Below are 18,988 nucleotides of genomic sequence, written 5' to 3'. Positions count from 1 at the left end.
TACACACAAAGCTAAAGAAATGGAATAACTTATGAAAATATGCATTTGCTTCACAACAAGCTAACACACATGCAAACAGTCAATGGGACTGTTATAATGGATGCAAAAGGCCATACAGTCCACATAAATGTACCTGTTGCAAGGCAGCACAGGAATTAAAAAAAAAATATTCCATTAGTATTTCAGAGCAAAAATCAGTGTACTGAACAAAGGGAAAAGTGGAGATATAGATAGCATCTTGACTACCTAACCCTAACCAAGTCTGATGCAAATTAATGCTGTATTCCATTGAAAAACTGACCAAATTATAAAAAGAAAAGGTACTTTGTTATTTTCAGGTGGACAAAAAGTTTTAATCTTCTATATTTCTATGAAGATTGGTTCCTTTGAAAACTATAAATGCTGTTTCTAGGCACTCACAGATATACACTGTACAGTCAAACCTGTCTAAAGCGGCCAACCCAAGGGAGATGAAAAAGTGTAGCTGTTACTATACAAATGATACACAGGATAGAGTGCATTAGTGGAGATGTAGTGCACTCGAGGGTATTTAGAATTGTGAAACAATTGTAAATACAGTGTACCCGAGAGTGAGCTGCATCTCCACTAACGCCACGAAATAATCCTGTGCATCATTTGTTTTATAAAATGGGTCGAAAACTAACAGCATTTTTCACGTACCTTTGTGGGTCAATACCAGTCAGCTACATTTAGCACTCGCTCAAGAGTCAAGATGTCCGAAGATGTTCGTCCCAAACATTTACGCACGTCGCACTCGGAAATCCCGCACATATAAGTACTGTACGTATAAGAGTATACATGTACGTACGCCACACATGTTATGCACACAAGAAAGGCCGGCCGGCAGCCTGAACTAGAAGTTGTTTACAGGATTGACAGCGTGTATAGTAACGCGCGACGCACTTGTAACAACTGATTGAGTGCGTGCTGCTAGCGTAAACATTGTGATGTCAGGTCGTGCATGCTAGTGAGAAATTAATGCACGCACACGTGACTCATTTCAGCGCTTCCAATTGGCTACATTCTTGAACCCATTTTATAAAGACAGATAGCTGCTATAGACAGGTAATCCAACATTTTGTGTGTAGTGCATACATGTACATGTACTTTCAATGCATACACCTGTAATACTTCAAATGTGTATACCCTTGTATTATGTGTATATACATCTGTAATACATGAACAATGCCATTATTGATTGGTGGCAGCTGGCCATGTTCAACAGGTGGCCATTATGCACAGGGTCTTTGACTAAAAAGGGCTTTTCAAATGTTTGAATTATTGTCAAGATATTTTTGAATGCCTTATAATGAAATAACTAATTATATTATGTCATTACATACTGGTGGTTCATTGGGTCACACTTGCACTTTTTCTAATGAACTCTAGGCACTGTGGAAATTTCATCAGGTTTTTGTTGACTCATTCCTTGTTTTGCATAACTAAAGTAAGAGACCAACAGTTTTTTTTTCCTAGTGGATATGTGTTATCAGGAACTGTGTACAATCCTGCTATACTCAGAAACCAAGTTTGTGCAGTGTCATGGTGGCATACACTGATATGACAATAACTTTCCAGTTGAAGGACCTTGATAGGAAACAGCTTATGGTCTATCGCACGCACATATCAAGAGTCTATAAAAGAAGTGAAAGCCAATGAACTGTTGCACCTCTTCTCTTTTCAATTAAAAAATTACATGTTTAAAGACAAGTTGAAAAAGAAAGCAGTTTCTTGTCCTCATCCAATTTTGGCACACCATTATTCATTTCTTGTATTTTTCCAAATGTTGATGAAAATATGTGACCCTGCAACACAAAACAAACAAAAAGTCGCCAGACACGAAATTTCAGTTAGGAGCACATTCTGAAAGAGCAGACTTCAAGCTTTAAAATGATGTATAACTCAAATCAAATGGATTCTAAAGATTGGAAAGAAAGTGTGAACTGAGAAAAGAGGCTCTGAAGTACAGTGTCTATTCAAGCGCTTAATCCTTACCAATCCGTGCTGGCTGTGTGATGAATGGGAGAAAAAACAGGATGTAAGTCACCTGAGTAACAGCAATGAAGGGATTACAGATCAAATGGAAATTAAGCTTGCCTTATTAACACACTCTGTCCTTAATTAATGCCAACTATCAAAGCAGTAGCATCATCCTTTCAAAAGTTATAGGAGTTGAAAGTGGAGAAGGTGTCGAGGTTTTTAAGAAATGAAAAGAGGACTCTAAAGACACACTTAATCACACTTTTCTGCCAAATACACCTTGTAAATGTTCGAGATAAACTGCTAGAAAACACACTTTTTTGCCCGTTTTATGATCCCAAATTTTAGCACAATGTAAAAGAAGACTTGCTCTTCCAGGAAATATGAAAAAGTCAAGATCAGCTCGGTTGACCCATTCCACCTATTTTCAGTCCCCACACAAAATTAGTGTGTGCAACTTTTTGTTCGTTTTGTGATGCACGGTCACATATAAAAACATTTTGTTTCTTGCCCAAGTCACACTGACTTCTTTTGATATTTACTACTCTTGGGCTGCCATTAAAAAAATTGAATGTCATGCATGCACGCATTGCATTAAAATTTCCTCAAGTACAGTGTAAGTGTGAATTGACTATGTTGTCACTACGCAGGAATGATCTATACACCAGCTGCTGTAATCTTGGCCTGGACGTGGCGTAAATCATCAGCACGCATAAGTCATAAATTGACAAGTTGTCTTCTCACACTTGTGCATAATGCATATGAGCCTGGCTTGCTTTCAAAGTTTATGGTACAGCACTCATCCGTAAAGTGCAAAATGCTTTAGCGGGAACCCCGCATAGGAGCATCAAAACTTGATGTAACAAATTTTTCATGTGTTATTTCAACTATTTTGAAATACTTCCATTGTTTGTCACTAATTTCCACAATAAATAAATAAATCCCTAGAAATAATTGCAGGGAATTCATTTCCTGACAAGAAGGATTATTTTCTATCCAGTTCCCGACAGATTATGCAGTCTTAACATTTGCTGTTAGGCAGTGAGATGTGAGCGCATCTCATCAAGCATCGCCATCTTACTCACGCACTTAATACCGTACCATCCCTCAGTGTAGTGCGATACGGAGAATCATCTTCCAGCTGTCAGTACAATACTGGTACATACATGTATAGCAGCTCAGTATGTCTTTCGAAATGTGAAAAAGTGTCAAAATTAATTGCCAATATTCACCTTCTACCAAACTTTGAAGACTCAGATGTTTGTATTTTAGGTTGTGAAATACAAGTGTTTAGGGTGAGTTTATACATGTTTGAAAATCATTACACAAGGCAATGTGAAAGTACACTTTCCTATATTGCCTTGTGTTAAGTTGCAATTGTCCCTGGAAGTAGCACCTTCAGATTAGTAACTAGAAATGTCGCTATGGCGACTGATGCCTCCGCCATAATGCATGATTCTCCCAATAGGTGTACAGTACAATGTCTTTACAATGTGTGATGACAGTTTCACATACTGTAAAACATGATATATTTGCGGCATGAATTTTTCGCGAATTGGAGCCGACGGCTTTTTTTAGCGGCATGAAATTTTCGTGAACTGGAACTGGTATTCAATGCATATATAGAGTAGAAAAGAACTTTCGCGTGCATTTTAATTTTGCGAATCTTCGCGCTCGCGAAATTCGCGAAATTAAAATGCACACGAACATTTCTCGTTTTACAGTAACTGGCAAAATATCGAAATGACAGGTTTGTCAGAAATATCTTGAATGTTCACTTTCCATGATCTGAGTTTGCTATAATTGTCTATTGAAGAGTGCAGGTACACATATTTGGGGAACTGAAGATTTTTACTGGACTTCTGACCGACCTTATTATAAGTTTATGCATTGAGTATAATTTTCAAGGTATGAAGAAAGAGTGTAATTACAGTACAAAATATATCTTGTTTTTCATTTAAACCTGACCTTTGACCCTTAACCTTTGACCTTTGACCTTCTGGCCGGAAATTTCCAAGAGAATCTCCATTAAGTAATACATGTACATATATTGAATTTAAAACTAATAATGCAATCATTGCATAAACTAGTATATGAGGGAAATAGTAACATTTTGAGGAGTTGACCTTGACCTTTGACCCCTGACTATTGACCCATAACCCCTAAATTCCCTAGATAATCCCTGCCAGTCAGTAGATGCACATGTACCAAGTTCCATGAAGATACATTGAACCATTTGCGAGAAAAGTGATATTGCAACATTTTCACCTAACCCTTTGACCTTTTGACCTTTGACCTTATGACATGAAACTCTCTCTGGAGAGTCTTTACGCAGTAGTACATGTCTATACTAAGTTTCAAGAAAATAACTGCGAGCATTGCATAGATATGGGGGAAATAGCAACATTTTTAGCATTTGACCTTGACCTTTTGACCTTTGACCTCTTGCCAATGTCACTAAAATCTACTCAACTAATTTTCCCATCATACATCATCCTTGGACCAAATATGGTGAAAGCTGCTTCATCCAGTTTTGACTTATCACGTAGACAGATAAATTTTAGGATTTGACCTTGACCTTTGACCTTTGACCTCTGTCCGATTTCACTGAAAAACTCATCAAGTAATTGTCCCATCCTACATTATCCTCCAACAAAGTTTGGTGAAATTTGCTCCATCCAGTCTTGAGTTATCGCGTAAACGGATGCAATTTCATGATTTGACCTTGACCTTTGACCTTTAGCCGATTTCACCCAAAATCTTATCAAATCATTGCCCCATCATACTTCATACTTGGACCAAGTTTGATAAAATTCCAGTAAATATTACTCAAGTTATTGCGTAAACGAAAGCGGACGGACATACGTACGGATGTACAGACGTCCGTACGTACCGATGTACGGACAACCCGAAAACATAATGCCTCCGGCACCACTTCGTGGCGGAGGCATAAAAATAGTAAGATACCAAACAGTAAAGGACTTCCTGCATCATCTCTCTCAGAAAATCCAGATCAGAAACTACTTTCTGTTTTTACTTAGCCTTGTGAGAATTACTGGGGCACACTAAACACAAGAGCATGCTAAATTGAGCCTTCAAAGACCCATAATTACATACATGTATCTACATCAACACTTTTTAACAACTTGTCTACTTTTGCTGATTTTTTTTTACCTGTTGCTGCCTTTGTTTCACTGTTCAAGAATTACACCTCTTGTTCTGGCTGTGCACTTTCTATAAACTAAACATTCTATAGTGACCAGTGGGAAAACTCCTGTTTAAAAAATGATGGAGTGAAGAATGTAAAATAGCAAACATTCAATGCTTGTTTCTTCAAACACATCATGTAATTACACAAATATTACAAAGTCACAGAAATACATTTGTAAGGGTCACACTCTTTGTGTCCTTCACACACAAACCTGCTAGAGATATACGATGAAACACACACTGAACTTTGTAAAGGTCTCCTGTAATTGTTATTCCACACCAATGGCCATTAATGAAGGTAGGGATGTACGTAATACTACTTGTTTCCTTTGTACCTGTGCACATATTGACCTTGTACACGCTGGCATTACTTCCTCATTACAGGGAATAACAGGACAAAAATAACCAACCATAGAGAGATTATAAACCTGACTGGGCTCTTTTCATGATGCTCAAATGACTTGGTTGTTTCAGTTCAACAGACTATCATCCTAGGTGAATGGCAAGCACTCCTGCTATTCACAGATAACGATATTAGATATAAAACCAACACCCAAGACCACATTTCACAGAGGGTGCTGGACAAAACCAGTACAGACTAATCTGACAACATGTACAAGGTTTGTACTATTATACAAATAGTGAATGAACACAAGTGCGATGCTACAAAATTTCACACGAGGTGAAAGATAGAGGCACTAGATTCAACAAGGTGAAGCCGAGCTACATAGTGCAACTCATCTTTCACCGAGTGCAAGAACTTGTTCCATTGCATGGTTGACAGAGACAGTGTGCGATGGAACTTTTAACTACACATTCCGTGATGGGCAGTCAACCAATCAGATAGCTACATTCTTTTCAGGTGTTGCACAAAACAACATTTATATACAAGGAACAACGTGCGTGAGATTACAGTGTCTAAACCGTGACCATGCAATTTTTAAAATCTTTTTCAAATGATAATGCCAAGGATTGCTGAGAAACGTTTACATTTTAAACAATACCATATGTAACATATTACACTATTGTATTGTACTTTCACACAGGTGTGCCAATTCTCTTTTGTTACTTTATTTTGTATGAAATGTAAGACTGTGTTTCTCTGCTTTTCTTTCCACAGCCACAGAAACACTGACATATAGCCCTGGCTGATGTGAGTGTCCACATAGCAATGAAATGAATGATTTTCTTAAAATGAAAAAGTTTAGTCACAAAAGCACTGAAGAACAATATAAACAAAGAGAGGAACCCATTTCCATTTTGTAATCAAAGACCCTCCCACACCAACCACTTATTACAAAAACAAACATGTTTTTTAAAAATCATTTTACTGTAGAAACACTGTATATCGACATGAATTTACAATGACTGTTATTTTTTTCAAAATGCATTGATGGAAATTCCTATCAGCAAAATGGTGCAAAATATGATGCAGAAAATCCCCTTGGATTAACAGATAATGAAAAAGCAAATTGAATATTCATGACCTCACACCACACTACTCAGGAAACCAAGTTTCCTCCCTTTATGTTTGGCAGGAACTGGTAGAAGGCCACAATCTTGCCTCTCTCTGAAGTTACTGCCGTCATTGACGGTTATCAGGATTTCACACCAGCAATAGATAAACAACCTCGTCTGATTATCTTTTGCCTTTTTTTTTTGGGGGGGGGGCCTAATTGTTGCATTCATACTGGCAAGAAATAGCGTGCATATAAGAGATTTTGCCTTGTGAATGATTCAATTGGTGGTCGAGATGCTGTGGTCACAACACATACTGAACTGCTAGTTGAATGAAACTCGCAGCATTGAGCCAAAAACTGTCATTCCATGGTATGCTGGTTTTGTTTTCTTACGTCAATGAAAAGTTTTTCATCTGCTTACAGCTTGGTGCATCCATTTGGACCTTTTCATCATTATCTCTCTGTTTTTGGTCAGTCAAAGTAAGAGCTCTCTTGAGGAATTCCATCAGTCAAGATGGCTGTACTGAACACTGCCTTCACATTTCTTCTACAAGTTTGTCTGTTCTTTGCTGGTGTACAGCGAACGAGAGGGAGCAAACTGGATGCCCAGGCCCCAGCCCAGGCCCCACCCATTCCTCTAGCCAGCTGTGACATCATCTATAATGACATACCACAATCTGTGCCAACTCACTGTAAAACCCTCATCATACGGAATGCCAATCTGGATGTTCTAACAGCCACCACTTTTGATCATCTCAACGTTACTCACATCACGACTTTGAATATCAGTGGTAATGAAATTGAGGACATCGAGAGATCAGCCCTTCGTCACTTCACATCTCTGTCTGTGCTGGATGCTTCTTCTAATGACATCACTTGTATCTACAGTCAAAGTTTTGAAAACATGACTACCCTCTCTCAGCTATACTTACAAGGAAACAAAATCGACAGCATTGATGATCATGCCTTTGATCAACTGACAGAGCTGAGAACTCTGCGACTAGATGACAACCGCCTAACAAGCATCCAGACTGCTTTTCACTCTACTCCTGAATTGGTGTCTCTAAACCTGACCCTGAACAGAATTAGTCATATTGCACCAAATGCCTTCAGAGAAACGGCAAGGATGGAGGAATTGCTGCTTGGTTACAATCATCTCACTCAGATTCCATCAGCCATCACAAGCGGTAGCATGCGCAAACTGAAAACTCTGAATCTCATGAGTAATGACATTAACACTGCACTGACAACAGAAAGTCTCAATCTGGAATACCTCCATGAGTTGTACCTTAGCAACAACCATATCACTACAATATCTAAGGATGCTTTTGACCAGCTTGACATGCTAGAGGTGTTGCATCTTGACCTAAATCAACTGACAACATTTGAGGTGTGGGAGCACTCCAATCTGCCAAACTTGCAGGTACTGCTCTTGGACCAAAACAGGTGGCACTGTAACTGCAGTGACATGGCTGCTTGGGAGTCACTTCAACGGACGATTGACATAAGCGACCTGATGCTTGTGAATCCCAATAAAACCACCTGTTTTACCCCGCTGGCATCAAGAGGTACAATGACTTTTGACTTCATAGCAACGTGTCAGCAGTCAGACAAAAAGCTATCACCTTACATATTCATAATCATAGGGTTGGTGGGTATTTTAATTTTTCTGGTATGTTTGTCATGTTGTTGCTACTGCCGGAGACGAATGAGATCACACAATGTAACTCCCACTGCAATGGAGGCTCAAGACCTATCACAGCAAGGTAACTGCATCCCACCGTTAAAGCATGAATACATGACCTCAAATGGACGACCACCTACCAGTGGGACAAGATCAGTGGATGGAAATCACAATCAAGGAGACACAAGTACCATTCGCAGTGCACACATCTATGACTACGCAAAGGTACAGGGTGAAATCTGCAGGGATCCGTCATACACGTATGTCAACAGTCAGCTTTTGAGACTAAAGATGGAGCGCTCTAATCTTGTTTCAACGTCTCCTAACCTGCCAAAGCCAAACAGGGAGAGCAATAATTATTAGTACTGGGCTCCTGTGAAATAAACATGTGAAGAGGAAGTATTACTATAATTACTACTAAAATGCAAAGTGGATGAAGCATTTGTTGTCTTGCAACCTTCAGAGGCAGGTCACTTAAACCTAGCATAATACATCTCTCATGAAGAAAAAAGTAGAAGTGATTTTCAGGAGGAAGCTAATTGACATCCTAGCCAGCCATCGACAGGCAGAGCAAGTATATAAGAACTGAACGATGATGTACTATCCCCTGCTACTTCTGCTTCATTAAGAGGATGGAGATAGGCTGTATCTATATATTTATGTATACTACTCTTGAAATGGCTTTGGAGCATTTACATCTATTTTGATATTTCCATAATCAAAACAAAACAATCACAAAGACTTGATTAGACTATTTTCATAGAAATATCATTTAATGCTCTTGGTAAGCAAATTATCATAACGGCTTATTCACATTTGTTGATGGCATAAAGTGGTAACTCATCAATTACAAGCATAATTTCAGGAACATATGTACTGTATACATAATATATGTAGGGAGTCTAATTCTTCATGAATTGGGAGTTCCTGTAAATTTCGCAAGAAGTTAAAATTGCGATTGTGGAATACAGTACTGAACGGAGATATGTGCGCCTGTCAATTTCATGTTGGGAATAGAGTTAATGTTTGGCATATCATACAGTATTCTCTCTCCCTATCTTCCTCTATCTTTCTATCTTTCTGTCTATCTCTATCTATCTATCTATCCATCCATCTATCTATCTATCTATCTATCTATCTATCTATCTATCTATCTATCTATCTATCTGTCTATCTATCTATCTATCTATCTATCTATCTATCTATCTATCTATCTATCAATCTATCTCTCTGCCCCTACATCTGTCCTCCTAGTCTACCTGTCTGTATCACACCACATGTAGATAAAGTGTCAATGTATTGCAGAGTCCTCATTGTGTATCAAAGTGATTTCCATTTTTTGTCATGAAGTATAATTAACTTCATGTGTGTATCAGGAAAGATCAGACTATCAGGCTGCTTAATTTTACTTTTCCTTTTGACAAAAATGTGAGCAAGATTTGAACTCCTGGTCACGATATTAAGCTCCCCATTACCATCTGCTGATAGCCTATTTGACATTATATGTAACTACAAACTTCATAACAATGAATAGCCAACACACTCTGTACTTATAAGGATTTCATGTAGTTCTGGTAAACCAAGGTACTAGATTTCATGAGAAATTATGCCTAATTTATACTGGAGAAATTTCGAGGCACAAAATGTAAATCTTTTCATGTTATGACATGGGATTGGGGTAGACTGGACATTACTGAACAGAAATGAAAATTGAGGTAAGCTATGTCATCACAGAGTTCCTACAACAGATGTGGGTAGGTTAGAAAACATTGGTACTTTCCATATAATTTCATATCATAATTCCACTGTAAATACAATCAGTTTTAAAAGGAGGCAAGTATCCCTGTATTGGTCAATACTCTATAAGAAATCAATTTTCTTTTGTATATGTTGTAAATAGTGATTGATGCTTGACACTCTACAATGTCAAAGCTCAAAATGTTGCAATATGATATATGTGTGATTCACAATGTGTGTATATGGCTATTATAAGAGGGAGAGAGAAAAAAAAAAGAATTTGGTTTCACTGTACATAGTTAGGAGGTATATTATTGTAAATATATTAAAGAACTGAGCATAATTGCAAAAACCATAAAGAATAAAGTATGTAATCGTTGTTCTTTCTCAATGTAATATTACTACAGGACATTATAACCCTATTCCACAGAGATTTCTTCACATCGGTCACTTGTTGGAAGCAAAGTCTGTTGCTTCTCGCCACTCGTTGTGGTGTACCAGATCAAAGTCTGATGAATCTGACTTGTGATGATTGACTATCAGGTTAGTGCCAAACATGTCAAGCGAGATCCAATGAGGCAAGATTATGAGGATCACACATGACATGTCTGATACTTATCTGAGAGTTGATTGACTACTATCAGGTTAGTGCCAGACATGTCAAGCAAGATCCAATGAGGCAAGATTATGGGGATCACACATGACATGTCTGATACTTATCTGAGAGTTGCCCAACACAGGATGGATTAAGTAGACTGTGATCCGATATAATTTGGTGGGTGGCACTTTTGATGAGTGACCGATGAGAAAAATTTCTGGTATTAGCACAGCAGAAAAACATCACTGTTCAACAGACATAAACAAATTGTCAGAAGAAAAAGCAAGGAATGAATGGCACCACTGATAGTTCAGGAAAGAGACTGGTAAATGAGAGAGAATTAAAGGAGAGAGAGAGAGACTGAGAAAAGAATAAAATGAGAGAGAGAGAGAGGGAGGGAGAGAGAGAGAGAGCAATGATGACACAGAAGAAGGAGGAAGATATTCATAAGGTAAGAGGGAAAGAGAAACAGACAGACATGACATTTTGCAGACACGAAACACTTAAGAGTTAAGGATCCTTAAAAAGGAAAGCAAGTAATACAAACACACAGGAAAAGTAGACGTGGAAAGATAACAAAATAAGTGAAACATAACAAAACTTGAAAAGCACTTTGAGAGTGCAGACCTCCACCAAGCATGCAGCTCATTTCAACCACTGATCTTGTTTTTTCCAGAGATATCAGTGAATTCCATCCATAGGCCTACGTAGTTATAACATTGTTTGCTGAAAGTCTCCCTATTTCCCAATGTAGAAGCCTTTGTTACGTCATAAACCATCAGCTGCAGGGCGCGCCTCGCCCTAGCAGAAACTAGAGCACGCACTTTAGTGCGAGCATGCAAACCTCAAATACGCACAGCCTGAACTCCCAAGTTCATTGACCCTACCTGCCAAAATATTAAAAAATCCTTCATAAATTCCCCCAAAATTCTCGGATCACTACCAAAAGTTAATCGTTTGTTACTTGTGTCATTCTCAACCTTTCCTGCAAGTTTCATCCCAATCCGTTATCTACTTTTTTAGTTATTTTGCACATGGACAAACAAACAAATGAACGAACGAATGAACAAACAAACCAATGGTAACGAAAATATAACATCCTCCCCTGGTGGAGGTAAAAATCAAGAGCTAGAGGTATGAGGTATACACATACTGCATGGTTTTCATGTGAACTGAGCCTCTTTCATAAATTCCAGCTAACATAGATAAACTAAGAACCATATGAGAATATTATCTATATTGAGTAATGAATAGTGATGCAGAGCACAATTGAAAGGACTTGATTATAAGCTAGTCACTCAAGAAGTGTGAGCCATTTTCTGAGAAGGGCAGAGTATTATAAAGAATTATTGTATTTTAAATTCTACTTTAGTGTCTTATCCAAATACATGTAACTGAGTACCCTTCATTCTCATCTTACACCATCTGTCACTGTGGGCAAAACACAAAATCTAGACATAGCGAGCATATGTGACCCTGCACCACAACCCCCCCCCAAAAAAAAAAGTCGCCAGACATGGATTTTCAGTTAAGGGCAGATTCTGAAAGAGCAGACTCTATGCTTTAAAATGATGTATAACTTAATTCAAATGGACTCCCCTAACCTACCTAAATACTGGAAAGAAAGCACACACTCTGGAAAAGTGTGAATTGAGAAAAGCACTTTATCTTTTCCCAAGCCGTGCCAGCTGTGCCATGAAAGGAACAAAACACAGGATGTAAACCACCAGAGCAACAACAATGAAGGGATTATCAGATTAAAGATAATATAAAGTTTTGGTACCTCAAAAGTTTCCCTGAGTTTCCTTGTCTTAGTTTGTGTTTCAGGACCTTTCATATAACTAACACTGTGAGACTTACTCGCCCCAAAGTGCTCTCATGTCTTAGTAATCATGCAATAATGGTTTCGTACCAGAGCAGAGCGGGCTCTGAAAAATTCGAACGAGCCGTTAGTTTGACTCGACACGGTACCGCGACAATCAATATACACATATTGTACGAAACCATTATTGCATGATTACTAAGACATGAGAGCACTTTGGGGCGAGTAAGTCTCACAGTGTTAGTTATATGAAAGGTACTTTAACCTGAAACACAAACTAAGACAAGGAAACTCAGGGAAACTTTTGAGGTACCAAAACTTTATATTATCTTTAAGCTGAAATTTGGCATATTCTATTAGCACATTCTGCCCATGATTAACGCTACCTTTCAAAGCATTCTGAAGCGCTATTCTTTCAGGAGTTATTAGACTTGAAATTGAAGAGTGTGCAAAGGATTTCAAGACATGAAAAGCGGCCTCTAAGTCATACCTGATCATTCTACTCTTCCCCAAAAAAGGTAGTAGAAAAACTGTTAAAAACACTTTCCCACTAATGTTACAATACCAAACTGAAGAATAATGTAGAAGCAAAGCTTCATCAGAAAATATGAAAAACTCAAGATTGACTTGGTTGAACCATTTCACCTTTTTTGAGTCGTCCCTTAAAATCAAGGGGTGCAACTTTTTGTTTGTTTTGTGGTGCATGCTCACATATAATACCTATTCAGGGGTTCCACTAGCAGTAATGATTCTATTCCTAGTTTTCACTTGATACAACTCATTTGTACCACTCCTATTTACAGAAAAAAAAAAAGTGCTAGAAAATAGCCATGTAGGCACTAAGGAGCCCAACCACAATGCCTCAAGGGAACAACATTTAATTTGAATAACTGCTACTTTTTACTATTAAGAATGATTCTTACCGAGATTCAATCTCATTGGTGATGATGTGATCATGCATTGTGCTGAAGCACAAACATGCAATTTAACTGGTAGTCCCAGGTGGGGGAGATGTTCATTATTCCTGATGGTTTGTTCAGCCGAAAATGAAATAAGGTTTGTTATTGTGATTGTCTCTTAATCAGAAAATGAAAAGGTTCATTATTCTGAAGGTTTGTAATTCCAATGCACACAAAATCTGTATTAATTGTACCTAGAGGTTTCTTAATCTGAAAATGAAAAAGGGTTCATTAATCTGAACATTTGTGGCAGTGCTCCGAAAGTTGGTTATTAAATCTGAAGGCTCATAATGCAGAAAATGAAAAAAACATTCATTTTTTAGATGTTTGGCTAACATCTGAAAATGAAATAAGGTTTGTTCACCCAAAGTTGTAAAGATGGTGAGTAATAACAATCCTCTGGAATTACAAACCTTACCTCATTTTTGGATTAATGAACCTCTGGAATAGCACAATTCTTTACATATCTTTAGATTAGCATACCTATTTAATTACATACCTTATTTTACTCTCACGTTCAGATGTGACCCCAGATGGAAACCCAAGGAGCTATCATAATGCATCCCATGGAATAGGTTTCGTCTTTAGCCTCCATGTGTAGCTATGCAATATACACTAATAGCATTTCCATTGAACAAGAGAAGATGTTGAACTATTAGATCCATGGTCTGCCAAGCAGCTAATTTCCACCACTGATCTTGTTCTTCCATAGAGATCAGTGATTTCCACCCATACATAATGAGTATGCATGCTGAAAATCGCTTGAATTCTCAATACAGAAGCTTTTTGTTACATCATAAACCCTCAGCTGCGCGGGCGCACCTCGCCCTCGCAAAAACTAGAGCACGAACCTTCGTGCACATATGAAAAACCTAAAACATGCGCCCCTTGAACTCCTAAGTTTATTGACTTTAACTGCCAAAATATCAAAAATCTTTCATGAAATCAATAAAAAATTTCGGATCATTACGAAAATTTAATCATCGGATCATTATGAAAATGTAATCATCGGTTCCTTGTGTCATTCTCAATCTATCCTGCCAGCTTAATTCAAATCTGTGCACAACTTTTTGAGTTATTTTACATATGGACAAACAAACAAATGGCAATGAAAACATAAAATCCTCCCTTGGCGGAGGTAAGAAAGAAAAAAAAATGTTAAAAACAAGACTGGACATCCTCCCCAGCTTGCTATAATAAAAGTACTGCATGCTTATAATGAAAGTTAACATGCACACACACACACACACACACACACACACACATACATACACAAATAAAACTTACTATGTTGCCTTTTTCTGTTGATTCTCTGGATGTTTTTCAAACTGCCCAGAGATTTGAAATTGGCTTGCTTGTCAAGTTTATTCACTCCGTTATCAGTCACATTGTCTCTCAAGAGATCCTGCAATCTGGAAACATAACAGAGAAACTATTCTTTGTGGCAGTTTGACTATCAATGAAATTAACTGCAAAATACCAACTTACAAAGAGACAATAATCTACACAAAAATAAACATTAATTCAAATTAGTTTGACAACCATGATGACCTGAAAATTAAAATGTTTGATTTGGACAACACCTCTACTACACATGTATAATCTTTCAGAGAAATCACATGAACTCTTATCTCAATCCTGACCAACTCATAAAAAGAGGAGAAGCATACAATACCAACCCTAGTACCATTTCAAAGGTTACAGGCGACATACTTCTCATATAAGTTTACAGTTCAACCAAGAAAACAAAAATCATCATACAATGTACTTGTAGGGCAGCATAAACAAAAGGTATCTGATAAAGGAATGATTTGCAGACAATGTTGATATGAAAATTGAATATTGAATCATGTTTAACTCTTTATGTGCCATGTTCGCACGCCCAACTCAGTAGACAGCGTGTGTCAACTTCGTATATTCTGCTCAAACACACAAAGCCGCCCTAAACTGATTGATAAATTGCCAAATGCCACATTATGATGAAAGTCTTTCTCACAATTCCATTCCTGTCACATGTAGCATGCATTCTACAATGTGATTGACAATCAAGCGGTGTTCCCTCCTGGATTTGGGAGTAAATTATAAGTTTCTGGCACTGCTTTGTTATCAAAAGTCATGACTCTAGTTAAGCATTTTGGGAGATGTTTTACTCATTTCTTTTATCATATCTTTCTTCATAGATACAATGTATGTTCTATCTGCCATTCATGATAGCGAATCACAAGTGTTCATATTATCATCATTGTGTTTATCAAAATGTATTGTTTATTATTAAGAGTAATGATGAGACATAAAATGGGTAATGTTCAGGTCTTCAGCCTGCATAACACATGATATGTAAGAGACAAGAGACTACAACACAAACTAAGTTTGTGTGTGTGTGTGTGTATTTTAATTCAATGTACTGATAATGCCTTACCTTTCAACAACCTCTTCTTCACTTGAACAGTATGGGACAACATTAGGATAAACATACTTTGGTCTGATGTAGCCTAAGAAATCCCTAACCTGGAAGGAAATATAAACAGAAAAATCTGTATGAGTCAAAGAAGTATGAGCAAAATAATATCTTCCTCACAGCAAAACAAACAAACAAACAAACAAACAAACAAACAAACAAACAAACAAACAAACAATAAAACACCCCCAAGAGTCATGTCTTTTCCCAAATGCATTCACTTACAATATCTGTGCCTGAGTTAAAGTTGCAGAGTTGAATATTGGAAGAGTAGAAGCAAAAACACAGTCTCCCTTTCACTTCAAATATCAGAGAATATCATTGCATGAGTTGCGGTGGCTATGTTTCTATAAATCTCAATTTTGGTGCCCCTGCACGCTCATATAGAACTTTGGAAATTAAGAATGACCTAAGATTAAGTCATTGCATATCAGTAACAACTGGAATGTACAGTGGCAGATCCAGGGGGAGCGCACCGGGCGCAAGGCCCCCCCCCCCCCCCCCCCATTTTCGTTTAAACAAAAGAAATAAAAAAAATGGGGAAAGGGTGCATGCACCCTCCTTTAATTTTGAAAAAGGCGCCCCCTCTATACGGAATTCCTGCATCTGCCCCTGATGTACTCTCACATGCTTTTCTCTGCTGCCTGCATATCGTCGGCCTTATCCCTAAAGGGCCTTAAAGAACTTCCCCTGTTATGTAAAAAGGGCACTAATAGTGTACAAAGTCTATTGTGTTAAAGGCCTTTTGACGTGAGACCAACGATATCATGTCATTCTCTGACACAGATTCTGCAAACAATGGAGTCAACATGGCTGTGGTGATGTCTGGTTGTGTTATGACTGGCTATGGCTACTTATGACTTAATGCAGCAATGATCAGTGATTAGAACATGATGACACACACACACACATACTGATTAAAGTATGCACGCATCTGCATTAACACTTGTGTTTTAGTATGTGATAGCACAGTGTTTTTCATGTATCATCTAATCAATTGATTATACTCAAAGGGAAGTGCATACAATCCATGGACAAAATCTACATGCGTATGTCATTCACAGCAATGTCCAACAGACGTGCTTTAGCATCTGTTCTTTCTCACATACAATGTGCATATGTCACCCGCTACAACAAAAGGATCCTAAAGTCACTGACGGCTGAGCCAAGAAAATCGAGTTTGAAGTCGCATCATCAAAATTGGTCAAAACAACCGGATTTCTGTTTTTGGCATGATTTTGTAGTCTAATGTTTTGTCTATCATTTGCCGAAATTTCGAAGCTAAATGTTTGAAGGAAAGGCAAGAAATAAGAGTTTTTCTGGGCCATGATTTTCCGACTTTCAATGTAAGAGAAACATGTCCGAAGATTTGGATTTAGCCCCGCAGCTAGACTCCGCCCCTAGCAACGAGGGAGTGATCTTATTGGTCAGGGCGTGGCATCCTGATTACTGATTGGTCATGCGTAGACCGCTGGCACTAAGCTTGAATGAACATCGTGGAGGTCGCTAGGAACATGCCTTCTATAGTCAGGCGGTGAAAACTGATAGCGTCGGAAGGAAAACTTTGAAGGCGTTTTTCTCGAAACTCTGATTGCCTCAACCACTTGACATGCCCTAATAAAATCATCGATATCTCCGTGACCGAGTATTCTTATTAGCTGTGCTATATATATGAAATCAAAGTAGAAGATTAAGGGAATAATGTCATGCCATTTTCCGAAAATTGTCCTTCCCCGACTTTCGGATCCTTTTGTTGTAGCGGGTCACATATAATCATGGCATGATCCAGTAAAAAAAAAAAAAAAAAAAAAAAATGACTCCTCTATTTCAATTGCAATCTCCTAGACTTTTTCATCTACCCACTGATACCATAATTACAGGACAAAGGACGAGATAGTTAAAGGTGGATTAATGATCATTCTTGAAAACTAAACAAACTGGCACTAATTTTGTTGGGCTGGAGGGTTGCTCGCATACACACCATTATAGGTCACAAACAAATGAAAATAAAAACATGATCTCATTTCCCACTTTGCAAAGCTTTGGATTCATGACCCATAAATTCTGAGATTGAGGTTTTCAAAACACAGGAAGAACAGAGAGATCTCAAAGAAATAAAAGTTCACTGCACTTTCTGGAACAGCATCTCATTTTATTGTTTATTTGTTTGTTTGTTTTTTGTTTCCATGCAGAAGGGATACATGAAGTCATGCACTGTACATGAATACCTTAATGTACTTGACAGCACACATATGGGCATATAGAGGAAGTGTGTATTTAATATTCCACTGTCATCCTTTTTAATCAGATTTTGAGTGTTTTGGTGAGTGCTTGCAACATGGAATCAAGCGTGTTAGTGCAGCATTGCAACTGTCATCAGATCTACACACTGTTCATAGTAAATATGAATTGACCAGCACAGTACACAATGTTCATGCTCCTGCCATTTTTTATAAATAAATTACAACATTTCGATGTGAACTATTTATCATTGTGATGTACATGTATATTGAACATATTACCTGAATGTACATACATGTATTACATACTTGTACATTGTAGCTGCCTTGGACTGTTCTTTTCCAATATCCACAACAACTATAAAGTATGTACATTTTCATGTATTAACAAAATCAGGAGGCCACCCACATTATAATACTATCTACAGAACTGTATATTCCAATGTAATCACATTTATCTTTATTATGAGAAATATAACATTCAATTCAAGTGTGCACATGCTCACATAGACTGAATAAAAAATCCATTGGAAACAAAACAAAGTTCTACAATGTACCTTCAGTCTGAGTGTAAGTTTAGCAGATATTACTCATGAAAATATCTATTGGGACAATCCCAACATTGGAGTTCCACTTAAGTTGACTATTCACCTGAATGAGTGTTATATATCCAATATATGACAAAACCACAAATTATATCCTTGAACAAAAAAAAAAGGACAAAAAAAGGGGAAAAAAACCCAAAACATAATAAAGAAATTCAATAAAAAAAAAGAGATTGTGGCACATGGAAATAATATCACTAACAGGAAATAAGTC

The 18,988-nt window shown here is 37.6% G+C and overlaps 1 protein-coding gene across 1 annotated transcript in view; it reads right to left on the bottom strand.

Annotated features, from left to right (window-relative positions):
• The window catches only part of LOC139744232 (protein artemis-like), a 54,683-nt gene that overhangs the window by 13,862 nt on the left and 21,833 nt on the right, over nucleotides 1-18,988 (bottom strand). The window contains exons 11-12 of the mRNA XM_071654675.1: nucleotides 15,891-15,979; nucleotides 14,759-14,883 (exon numbers count right to left, since the gene is read on the bottom strand). Of these exons, the coding sequence (XP_071510776.1) occupies nucleotides 14,759-14,883; nucleotides 15,891-15,979 (214 nt within the window). The remainder of the gene's footprint in view (nucleotides 1-14,758; nucleotides 14,884-15,890; nucleotides 15,980-18,988) is intronic.

This window comes from Diadema antillarum, unplaced genomic scaffold, assembly GCF_040938485.1.
Source record: "Diadema antillarum isolate AM-2024a unplaced genomic scaffold, OU_Dant_1.0 seq00001148_RagTag, whole genome shotgun sequence".
NCBI classification, from domain to species: domain Eukaryota; kingdom Metazoa; phylum Echinodermata; class Echinoidea; order Diadematoida; family Diadematidae; genus Diadema; species Diadema antillarum.
The sequence above is the reverse complement of the archived record's forward strand: the minus strand, read 5'-3'. Positions and strand labels throughout refer to the sequence as shown.